Source organism: Lepidothrix coronata, unplaced genomic scaffold, assembly GCF_001604755.1.
Source record: "Lepidothrix coronata isolate B3197 unplaced genomic scaffold, Lepidothrix_coronata-1.0 Scaffold3, whole genome shotgun sequence".
NCBI classification, from domain to species: domain Eukaryota; kingdom Metazoa; phylum Chordata; class Aves; order Passeriformes; family Pipridae; genus Lepidothrix; species Lepidothrix coronata.
In genome coordinates this window covers 744,199-756,931 of record NW_016690183.1, presented here as the reverse complement: position 1 = coordinate 756,931, position 12,733 = coordinate 744,199, and the positions used below count along the sequence as shown (strand labels likewise).

General features: G+C 37.8%; 1 protein-coding gene across 4 annotated transcripts in view; it reads right to left on the bottom strand.

Annotated features, from left to right (window-relative positions):
* The window catches only part of SALL3 (spalt like transcription factor 3), a 47,948-nt gene that overhangs the window by 18,221 nt on the left and 16,994 nt on the right, over positions 1 to 12,733 (bottom strand). For 2 of the 4 annotated variants that reach the window (XM_017823522.1, XM_017823532.1), the window contains exons 2-4: positions 12,078 to 12,733; positions 11,521 to 11,861; positions 6,701 to 10,524 (exon numbers count right to left, since the gene is read on the bottom strand). The exon at positions 12,078 to 12,733 is cut by the window's right edge. In XM_017823522.1, coding sequence (XP_017679011.1) covers positions 10,093 to 10,524; positions 11,521 to 11,861; positions 12,078 to 12,733 — 1,429 coding nt within the window. In that variant the 3' untranslated portion in view covers positions 6,701 to 10,092. Of the gene's footprint in view, positions 1 to 4,405; positions 5,917 to 6,700; positions 10,525 to 11,520; positions 11,862 to 12,077 lie in introns of those variants that run through there. The other 2 variants (XM_017823551.1, XM_017823542.1) reach the window with 2 other exon arrangements.

The following is a 12,733-nucleotide window of genomic DNA, read 5'->3' as shown; positions in this document are numbered from 1 at the left end:
ACATGACAGTTTCCTCAAAAGGAGATTGCACTTGAAGTGGAAACAGAGAAGAGTTGTCTCACTGGACTACAGGCAGAGCCAAATGATTTCTAGGCATTTTTTGCAGTGCATTATTCTCTCAAAAGAATATATATGGTGGAGAACATGGTAGAAGAACATGGTAGAATGCTTAGCCCATTTAAAATGCAGCTAACTGACCTTCTTAGAATAAATATTTAAACGTTTTAACAATGGTAATGAGAAATATAAACCAAATGTTGAATTGGTTGTAATTCCCAAGTCAAATCTGCCAAATCTGTATGCATTTCAGGTTTTGAGAGTGTTTTCTCTAAGTTACAGTTCTGAATCCAACACCCTGTATTCAGGGTAGTGAATTGGTAAATTAACCTGTCTATTGACAATTTTTTAGGCAAAAATGGAAGATAAATTGATTTTCTTGGATGCTGGTATTCTGTAAGACTGAACATCCCCAGAGATTTCAAATGGAGCCTGTTGTCTTACTAATTTGCACACCACGCTATTTTTTTTTTCCTTGATTGAAACCTTAGTAAGGAACTGCTCAAACCTTGGGAGTTGCTAGGCATAACTGAAGGCCAGCATGTGCCAAATATGCCACAGCACGGAGTCTTTAGTTGTTATCCAGCATACTGTGTGTAAGCAATTGGCAAGCCTCTTCTCCCCCTACCTCCCAGGACTTTTGTTATTGAATTGCTACATAGTGTATCTTAGCCTAATTGAACTCATTACTTAAGGGACTACTCTGTCTACACAAGTATTCAGGAAATATTATTCCTGAATAACCATGTGTATATTCTTATGCTGGAACAAGAGTGGGCTAGCTAATAAACCCAGATAAAATAATGAATAAACATGTGCTAAAAGATGTTCTGGCAGCTTCACAGAATCTGGAAAACCCTCTCAGAAAACCTACAAGGAACAATTCTCTTTTCACACATGAAAGTTGGTAGAAGCCCAGATTTCCAGAAGCATGAGACATGAACTACAAAACCACGTAAGATGGGTCAAATTCCTAATGGAAAGAGAGAAAGATGCTGAAAGGAGTGGTCTCATAGAGTCAATTCTGGTTACTTTAGACATACAGCTACTTAAAGGCAGGATAGAAGATGCCTCCACCTAAAAGTATATTTTACTCCTCTCCAAAGAAATGTTTTCCCTCCTAGGCTTTGACAGTCTCCTTGAACTGACCATGACCAGGGCAGGAGGGCAGGAATTGCCCCATCAGCCAGCAACATCTTCATGGGTAGTTTTGACATGGGCTGAGGGACACACTCCCATTCAATATCCAAGCAGCATTGTGGGACCAAAGGCCAATCCTAATATTCCCTTTGGATTTAACTGTCCTTTTCCAAGAGAATGAAAGCATTTGAAATTGTATGGAAGCAGCTTCTGCTAGGCCAGGTGGCCTCCAGATTGGGAATGGGTCTGTTACATACAGAAATATAGATATATCTTGATTATCTTACGTTTGTTCTAGTATGTACTGTGACTTGTAACAGAAAAACTTATGGTTAACAAAAAAGACAAGTGCCTTGCTCTGATGAAAAAGGGATGATACAGTCACTAGAGCTATTTGATTTTGCTCATACCAATGTAAATTAGGAGTGATCTGCAGAAATTAGAATATCTCTGCTCAGTAAAAGAGATTAATCCTTTCACAGACACAATTATCAGGATGTGCTAAGGGTCATTTTCATTCCTGTTTTGGAGACCTATGGTAAGTTTTAGAAATAATAAAATATTCCGATTTTCTTTAAGACCATGGAATAGGGGTAAACTGGAAATGTGCTTGGGATAGTCATCCACACTAAAATTGACTAGATGATATTTCTGGTTTCAGGAGCTCCTCCACCTTAACAACTGAACTTGAATAAGCATTTCCTGAGCTGATGAGAAAGTCTAACAAGAAGCTGAACCCAGGGACATGCTGCTCGGCTTCCCCCAGATTCTCTTGACTTCAGATAAATGAATCCTTGAAAAAAAATAAGGCTCATTAGGGAGCTACTAACAATTAGATATTGTTAGTTGTCTAGAAGTATGTTTCTGTTTCCTTACTACGTATATTTTTAAAATCTAGTATCTTAAATTCTTGTATTTTCTGTTGTGTTTAATTCTGGTACTGTGCCTCTGTTTGTGCTTAACATCACTATTGTCATGATATCTATATTGGTTGCTTTTCATGTGGTAAAAGATCCTGTTATTTTTCTCCCATTTAGCACTAGAGATATAAAGGCAGAAAGAAAAAAGCTACTTATTGTACTCATTTGAGCTTTACTTCCATCTCGGCATCATATGTGAATTGTTCCACTGAAATAACAGCAAAATTTGATAACTCATTACAATTTACTTGTTGCATAGAAAACATTAGCCACTAAGTAAATGTTACTATGATGCAGGTTTTTGGGAAAAGTAATATGCTGCTATTTTTAAAAAGTATGGAAAACCATGATCAGCCTAAAAACATCTCCAGATATAAAGGAACTAAGAGTGGAACTGGTTATATGTATAATAAGTCCAAAAGCTGAGGTTAATAAACCTGAACGCTCAATATGTGAGTGTGCAGTAATCCCTGATGGACAAACATTTTAAAATTCTTCCAAGTTTCAGGGTGCTGAATTTTGCTTCATTGTGCAGTATCTTCTAGTCATAGAAATGAGAGAAATTAATTGGAATTAGGTGCAAATATAAGTAGTGACAATACGACCTGGCCCCAAAAGTATAAAAGAAATTAATCTCAACATAATAAATACAAAGGCCAGTGTGTGAATTGGGCAAATCTAACACTACCTTAAAAGAAAACATGTGAAGAACATGGCCATGTACAGGAAGACAATGAAACCAAAGAAATGAGCATAGCAGAACTACTTTGCAGAAAAGAAAGAGAAGATATATTATCACAGGGGAAACAATGGCAAACTGCTTCCTGAAGATAGTAGGGTTTGGGGAAGAGGTAAGATGTAGGCTGCAGAGACTACCAGGCTCATTTAATCTACCTTCTGTGAGGCTGGAATTGCAGCTACTGCAATCAGACGCTTGATAACATACTAAAAAAAAAAATTTCTTTCAATGAGTAATACTGGTTGGCATGTGTCATTAGTTTATCTAGGGTAAATTGTGGAGCACTAGGCTGCCCAGTGTAAGGGAAAGTACCACAGACTGGACCAGATTGCTGCCAAATATTGGCATAGGTGTCACATTCAATGACACAAGAAACGTGAGAAACTGTTTCAAGATTTAACTGAATATTCTTTTAAGAACATTTCCAAAATGCACAGGAAAATCAATTCTGCTACCCATTAGATGCATTAGCTAATGTCTTAGTATAAAACCCATTGGTTTCAGTAAGCCTGTTTGGAATGGGATAATGGCAGATTAAAACCCAGGTGAAGGACTAAATGTTAACTGTGAAGTGATCTAGAAGGCTATGTTGGGAAAAGTCATTTAATAGAAAATGGGCAGAAGAAAAGGCAAGTCCCAATCAAAAGACCGCAAAACTCTTACCTGAAAAGGTATATTCCCCTCTTTAAGGTATCTGTTCATAACTGTTCTTACAAGGGTTGTTTAAAAAGCAGAAACCCAACCGAAACCTCCTATATCATGCCTATTATTGAGAGTATAAAGTGATAAAAACCTCCTGATGACCACATCCTTTTATGTGCACATTTGCCGCACACAACAGGTAACTGCATATGGCTTTCAGCATAGGTGTTCACTTACACCCTCCACCACCAGCCTATCTTAAATACAATACTTATGTTAGTATATCTATAGGTCCCATATGAACTGTGCACTGTAGGAGAAAAAGTGCCAAGTGCTGGACAAAATTGGCTGAGCCACGAGTGAAATTAACACACGAGAGAGGCTGGTAACCAGAACGAGGTGGTGGAGAGATGTCAGTAATGTGCAGAGAGAAAAGAGACATTCTCTAGACTAGATTCACCCACCGTTACTCACACCTTTACTCCGTGATGTGCCTGAGTGAAATGAGTCAGACTAACATCACTGAAGACAACTTTTACAAAGCTAAACCAAAAAGTTTCTGTATAATCAAATAAAACAGTCAAGAGTATCAATAGAATTAATTGAGCTAATATATTTAGCACATGAACAGTTGATAAAGAAGCTGTTCAACACAGTACTGTAAATCAGATACCTGTACAAAATATTAACTATAGTTTGCCAATCTGGGAAACAAATTACTTTCTGTTCAGCATCCCAATGATAGTAAGCATTACCTTTGAAATTAAACAATGTTTAAGTTAAATCTGAAATGCTCAACACTTGGAGCAAAATATGCCACATATGGTTTGAAAGAAATTCTAAGCAGCTAAAGAAATTTAAAACATACACTTTTATAAGTATATAGATATATTATATATTGGTCTATAATAACATATACACACACATGTATTTTAACGTTTAGCTTTAATAGCAAAAAGTACAGTAGAATTCCACTGATAGCAAGATTTGAATCTAGATTATCCACAGAAAATTGGTGCGTTTTTTCTGAAAATCAATACAAGTTCAAAACAAAATGTGATACCAAATAATTCTCTGCCATGACCTAAAACTGATAATCAGTTTGAATACTTAAATAACTGAATTAAACCCTATAGTAATCAAATAGATAGTTGATAATGAAATATCTCCCTTGCAAAATGTTACTGAGTAAAATTTTGTATGAATCCCAACTAGATGAGTGTACAACATTTAGGGTAAGGCCTTTCAGTTCTGACTGATCTCATATATACTACTGGAGTACAAATAATAAATAATAGCACATATACTGTAAACTCTCTAAAATCAGTGATAATACCAAGCATTTTCCTTCTTTGAAAAATTGTACAAACATAAAACCATTCCTCACAACACCCTCGTGAGGTAGGTACAAAAGTGTTACCCCATCTTACTGATAGGGCAACTCATCCCGATACTACAAGGTGCTAGCTGAAGCTGCAAGGGGAGTTCAGTTCCTGATTCCCAGAGGCCCCAGAAGTATCTCATTCTCAAGCAAAATCTGAGTCTATTTAATGACTTGCCCACATCTTCAAACTATGCCAGTGGCATAGCCAAACGCTGTTGGCTTTTGTATTTGTCACTTTGTCAATTGAGATTGGGACATTCTCCCTTTGAAAAAATAAAATACTATACACTGGTGTTGCAACATGCACAAACATGTATTTTTCTTTTCATAAATCTGCTGATACCTTTAATATCTGCAAAGGGAAGGGATTTCCCTGTGAGTGCCAACCTTGTGTAGAAGAGCCATAGCAAGAGTCTCCCACTCTTCTTTTATACATAAAAATTACAGCTTCTTTTACTCATTTATGTGAATACACTGATAATCATATGATGACATCAAATTGTATATTAAGGGACACAGCTATATTTTTTTTTAGATTCAGCTTTCAGAATCTCCTTTAAAATTGGGATAATCCTGTGGAATGTACTAAAATATATATTTTATGTATATTTTGCCTCTTTTCAAAAATAAAGTCCAGAATGTTTTTGCTTAGACATACTTTAAAATAGACTGTATAGCTAGCCATTGTTTTGATAATAAGTGAAGTAAAGCAAGACATCTGAACCTGGAAGCAGTCCCTCTTGCACTAGAATAAACCTAGAGTATCTCCACTGAAGCCCATGGAGCTTCAGTGGTGTAAAAGCAGGCACAGTGAAGTTAGGATCAGTACTTCCATCCTCCTGTCCATCTGCAGCTGCCCTAGACCAGCAACACTAACAAACTTCATGCCTTCATCTGGAGGATGGAGTGTGAATGGCATGTTTATTAGCAAATCCTGTGAGCTATGCACATACCTGATCACATCACTGAAGACTTCATCATTCATTATGCTAGTGTTACACAAAGACGTAAAAAACAGGCAGCTCTTTTGACCTCTGCAGAATTAGAGAAAAAGGAAAAAATAAAACACAGTATCTTCCAAACGACAGAGTACATGCAGAGAAGTAAATTAAAGACAACACAAATACAGTACAAATGCAGCTTTCGAAAAACAAAGTATTTGCCAAGAGAGAAAGAACAAAACAGGTAAAGGGACAGAAAACATATTGAGGACTAATATATACAAAACGGAAAAAAAATGGATACAAATTTAGTTATGTCAATCATTTGTCATAAATGCTCTCTTTTTAATAACTCATAGGAAAAATTTAATTGAAGAGTTTGAAAGCCTTGCTGGAATTTTCATGTAGTAAAATAACCCTCCCCTCAAAAAATCATAACCAGCAATTTTTCTAAACATACAGAATTCCTACATGGTTCTATTTTTAAACATCTGTAATTCAACAGACTTTGACCATTTTTATCTGTGTAGCACATTTTATTACTTCATGTGTTCCTATAATAAAAAAAAATAACCCATACATATTTAAAAATAATACCATTCTGCTTTCACCCTTTTTTTTTTGGGGGGGGGGCGGGGAGGAGCGGAAAGCAGTTAATTTTCCTCTCGTGTTTCGAACAGAACCGTAACTATCAGTGCTCCTTTGCTTTCCTCCTCTTTTGCATATCATCTTTTCTCTCAGCAAGGCTCAGGGACGTAGATGCAGGAAGAAAAGCACAAACCTATCACTGCTGTTGAGTCACCTGAGGGAACTCACACCTTCTTTGGGTTCATCTTATAAAACACAGTATCTTCATAACAAGGCCACTGAAAGATGATTAATACAGATTTTTCTCTTTTATTTATCTTTTGTCCGTTTTAAATGCAACAGGCATCCAACATCGGAATATAACAGCTTGAAGGTTACTTGAACATACAACTTTTTTTTTGCAGGAGATACTTAATCACATGCCTAACCTTAAGAATGTAAATACTTTCATTTAAATCAACGTGAAAAAATAATTTGGTTAAAGTTAGACATGCTTTGAGAAATTAGGGTCTTGAAAAAAAAGATGAAACAAAATCATAGGTTTAAATGTACAGGTTATGTCATTTGGAATGAACGGATGCGAGTTGTCAATTTTTTTCCTTTTTGTTTTATTTTAGAATTTGAACTGCTCCTGATAAATTTGTTCCCAGATTTTATTGTGCAGTATATTGTGGATATTAGGCAGATGTTTAAACAACCTGAAAAGGAGGCTTTTTCAGTAAAGAATACATGATAAGTGTTCAGAAAGCAGTTAATTTGAAAGAGTAGTCCTTCCAAAGTCTGTTTTCCCCACTCCAAAATATTTTTTTTTGTTTTGGTGGTTTTGTTTTTTTTTGTTCTACTGTCTTGCGATAAATGCTCTAACGATTTATTTTCATGGGAAAAGAGGTTTTAATAATTCTATCCCTTTGCACTGTTAATATAAATTAGAAAAACATTTGAATATAAGGTGTCGACCTTATTCTGAGTTTCAGATGCGATGATTAGAAGTCATTGACACCAATCTACCACAAGTGACCTTAGTCTCATATCTTGCTCTGTTATTAGAATAATCAAGGAACGCAATTCAGAAATAATATTACATCCTGCATTTTATTCAATTCCATATGACAAAAATAGTAACCTAGACTAAGACATCCATTTCAATCAGTAGATGTGTCAAGCCAACAAGATTTAATAATAAAAAATATTGGATCTAGGTAACAATTCCCAGCTGTTTCAGGGAGGCTCCTAGCCCCACATGGTATCACAGTATAAAAATAGTGTCTCTCTTCACCATGCAGAGAGGAATGGCCTAACCCTGAATACAAAATGGGGTCAGTCTTACTGTACCATCATCAACCATCTTATTTACAACACTTTACAGATTTTTTCTTTTTTTCCTTTTTTGTTTTTTCTTCTCTTTTTTTTTTTTTAAGTTATACACATCCTTTAGGGAACAGAGATAACACTAGATGGTACCAAATACTAACAAAAAAAAAAAAGTCACACCAAAAATTACACAGATAAATAAAAACATTCAATTGCTGAAATCCAGCAACATTAAGCCACCTCAGTTTGTTGTTTTTTTCGTTTGTTTTTTTTTTATGCTTGGAAACACCTCTAACCACCCACACACTGTGGCAAAAAATGATGTTATATTGTAGAGGTGTTACAGACACAAAATTTTTCTTATGTAGAGAGATACATATATCTATATATCTCTACCTCATCATTGTAGAAAATGGAGCTGTAGAGTTCATTGTTCATTTCCAATAGAAACAAACAGCTAAGTCTTTGAACCTCTTTTCACTCCATCATGTGATGGCAGAAATAGTCCATCCTCTTACAGTAATGGTTTCTGTTGTATAAGAAAGATTGTCCTATTTTTCAGTATCAACTGAGAAGACCTCACTGTCTGATTCGTTCTTCAGGGGCATAAAACTCCTTGCGCTGTTACCCAGCTACCCATAATGTCCCTCAAGCAATTCTGCTGGACGGAAGTTCATAGTGTCAGCTCCACCATGCTTGTAATGCACAAAAATGAGGTAGTACACAAAACATTTACTGTTCAAGTTTTGATTAAGCCCCAGTCTCCTCAGCATCCCCAGCCTAACTTATGAGTGGAACCATTCCCTTTGTTTACTTGGTGTCATTTCAACAATGCAATCAACATAAAATTATATTTGATTAATCAGAGTACATTGTGCTTTGGAGAAACCTGAAAAGATAATCAGACAGAGTTGGAAATAAATACAGAACATTTGTATGTTACTACTGCTCATGCTGCCTGAAAGTTCTTATTTTGTTCTAATATTATTAGGCAGTTGGTATCTTTCTCATGGTTATGTGTGAAAGAGACAGAAGAGATTACAGTCAAATTAAACCTACACAATGTTCTCCTTCCTCTATCCTAGACTTGTATTAATATCACACTCCTAAGATAACTGTCTCAGAATTCTGTCGGAGGCGGTCACGCTTTTAAGTGGGCTTCGTAGAAAAGTTAAAAGAATCATTTCCTTTTAAGAAATGGCAGGCCCCGTATTTCCTAAGGATCTGACAGTTCTCTGCAACTTTTCCGCTTAATTAATAGAGATCTCTCATTGTTTGACCTTACAAAACAAGAAACTGCAACAGGGTCCTCCTCCTTATTCCTTACGTCAAAGTATTATTTATAAAATAGTTTACATTTTTGTTCAGTTTCAAATTATAGACAAACCTCCCTAGTACAAAATACTAAAAGTGCAATAGTATAAATTAAGAGTTTGCAACCACATTATACAAACATTACCTTTTTATTGTACAGCTTTTATAACACGAAGTATTTACTCACAACTGTTTATAATGTTGTGAATAATTTATGGTCCTAAGGTTTGTCTGTAACTTGTTTTCCAATCATTGAGCTAAAATCCACACTACAATTTTTTTCATTTAATAGAACAACTGTCCACATAGCAGCTACAAATATTTAAATAAAAAAAGGTTTGTTACTGACAGGTACTTGCACATGAAAAGCATGCTATCTTTCCCAATAAAACTTCACAATTTTGCCTGCATTGAAATAAACCACTTATTCATAGTAAAACAGAACTTGCTTAAAAAAAAAAAAAATCACATAGCCAGATGTATTTTGCAGTACAAAAGCTTCATTTAAGTTTGGGGCTAGTATATTGTCTGTTACCCGCATAATCTTAACATTATAAATACTACAGACAAGGATACTGTAATAATACACAGCATTGGGGTACTAAATCACTTATTTAAGATTAAGATTCCTAAAAACATAGTCCAAGTTTCTAACTAATTTGAACAAAACCAGCAAATAAGTGTGACAGAATGCTGTAATGAAGCCCCCCTTTCTCAGGTAATAGTAAGTTTTGTAAGAAGCGAAGTGGATATAGACTAGCCTCTTTCTGTTTCTAATGAAGTTATCCTGTGACTGGTTTGTTTGTTTTCTGTTAAATTAAAAGGTTTCAAAGTTCTCAGTAACAGTCAAACTCACTGTTGAAAGAAGTACCATGCAGATCTTGCAAGACAACTTTTCAGCAGCCATAGAGTTATGTATTTCTGCTATGGGTAAAACTTTAAAGGGAACCTATGCATTTAGGTCAGGAAACTAATGCTTAACTTCAAAAGCTGTACATGGAACACGACAAGTGTTGTGCAGAGTAGTGGTCCAACAGTTACTCAGAATGAATGCTTTTAATTTATGCCAATCTCTTTATTATCCTCAATAAATCTGGTGAATGGACGACTGGCTCCCGTTTCAGAACTTGCTTTGTCCAGACTGACAATGGGAGGGCTGCTGCCCGTGCGAGATTTGTCCATGCCACCGGTAAGGTTACTTAGAGGTGGGATGGCGCCTCCGCCTAGACTTACTGGGAGCTGAGGAATGCCTCCGTTCTGTATGACAGAAATCTCATTGTTCTTCATAGCAAGTCCGTTAGTGATAGCTGCAGCATATTGGTTCCAAAAATTGGGGTCAACATTCATGGCCCGAGCTGCCAAATCCTTCTGGAACATCTCGGAGAACTTGAGTGCATCGCCACCAAGCAAAGCCATGGGGTTTTCCACAGAGAGGCGGCGGCCGCGGCGTGCAGGGGCGTTATTCCACATGTGAGTCCCCATGTGCACCTGCAGAGTAAACAGGGACAAGAAGCACCCTCAAGTTAGCACATTCTGGAGAGGTGTCTGGCCTGAAATGCTGTTACTTACAGTTGCACTCGCTTTTTAAAAGAAATGCCTTTTAATTCGCATTGAAAACAAATCAATTCCAGTTAAGACACAATTCTAAAGTCCAGTCAGCCCACACAAAGAAAACCCAGTTCCGTAGTAGTTTTTCAATGTGCATTTGCTTCTTCTCAGTGAAAACAAACACCGTGCTGCAAGACTAAAGAGTACATAGTCTCTTAGGTTAGACAATTTCACATGCAAGCTGGAAGTCCTCACATGCTGAAGATTACCAAGGGCGTTATTTGTACTAGGAGATGGGTGTTTTTTCCTGCCCTTCCCCTTTTTTCATCTTGTTCTACTTTAATAGTATTTTATCTCATGTCAGAGGCACAAATTACTTTGCTAAATTTAATATTTTTAAAAAGGACATTTAAAAACGTATTCCCCAGGCTGTGTCCTGATGGTTAACCAGCCTGCAGGAATAAGAGCCATCAGTCCCATAGTAAGCTGCTGTCAATCTGTGAGAAACCGCTTTCCAGTCTGCAATGGCTGCAAAGCAGAATAGGAAATAGAAACTGGGGAGGCACCCAAGGAGCTGAGCAAGCTCTCCGTTTCTGGTTTATAGTGAGGTTGTTTTGCATTGATGGTCCGTAAGAACTGCCAGAATGTGTCCATCAGCTGAATGGGTGTGCCATTACGTCTGTCAGGAGAACTACGACATGCCTGCATGTACACCTGGAACCAGTTTTAAAGTTCGCATCACTGCACAGCTGCTTTCCAGTCCCTATCTTCAACACAGTGGAAGCATAATGACCACCACTGTACAGCAAGTATTTCCTTGAAGCTCCCTTCTCACCTGACTTTGGGACAAACACTAAGCACTAAGATCTGCTGAGTTCAAGCGCAGTGCCTTAAACCCCCCTCCCCAAGCCTTTACAGTTTCATGTGGCCTCTTACCTTAAGATTCCCCTTTGTGGTAAAAGCTCTACCACAGATTGTGCAACCAAACGGTTTTTCACCGGTATGGGTGCGCTCGTGTATCTGCAGTGCACTTGCTGAGGAGAAGGTCTTCCCGCACGACTGACAGTTGTGCTGCTTGGGAGTCCGGCGAGGGGGGGGCGCCAGCATAGGGGTGATCCCCGGACTCATCACTGTCTGTGGTGCAGCAGGAACCTGGATTCCAGCTGGAAGCGAGGGAACCTCACCCAAAGAGATCGGCTTGCTGTGACCATTCACTTCCATTTTGATCATGGTAGGTGCTGTACTGGTGACCAGGCTAGGAGTACTTTGGCTGGGACCTAGAGTAAAGTTGGGTTCAAATAACTGAGAAGGCAGCTCTTTTAATTTGTGCGTCAGTAAGTGCTGTTTTAAATTACCCATAGTGGAACACCCACGACTGCAGACTGTACAAACAAATGGACGTTCTTTAGTATGGCTGCGGTAGTGAATTTCCAATGCACTCTTAGAAGCAAAAGGCTTGCCACAGATATTACAAACAGTACGTTTAAACTTACCACGTTCTCTGTTCAGGAACAGCAGACTAAAAGGAGCCTCCTCTTTGATGACCGGTCTTCCTGGATTGGTGGATGTCAGATCTAATGCGCCTCCATTTTCAGTTGTGGGCAGTGGACTGTCTGGTTTTTCTGTCTTTAGTTGTATTTCTTGTGGCTCTTCCTGGTTACTGAGACCAGGGGACTTTGATCTGAAACTTTCACTATTGCTATTTACAGGAGACAAAGCCTGCATGGAGGAAGAAGATTCTGACATTGCAGGGCTGCCTGCACTCTGGCTTTCAAGATCACCAACGGCAGATGAGGAGTCATTGCTCAAATGGTCACTTTCCCCTGATCCATTTTCTATGGATTTTAAACTGGTCAGCTGCTGACAGTTCATGACAGAATCAATCATTTTCATTTGATTCTCCAAAGCAGCAATACTAGAGATCACAGAAGGTGGTGAAGAAGGGCATGACCCAGAGTAAGATATAAGGGGCTTGGATGAGTCACTTGCTGCGTCCTTTAGTTCTGGGTCCTCTTCCATAGAATTTTCATCAATGTCATCATCGAAGTTGCTCAGTGTGTCAACATTCTTTTCATCGTAGGAAAGCTCTGAGTCCATGGCGTCCTGGAAGCCCTCTGGTAGTGGTGTGTTTGGAATTTGCCCACCCATA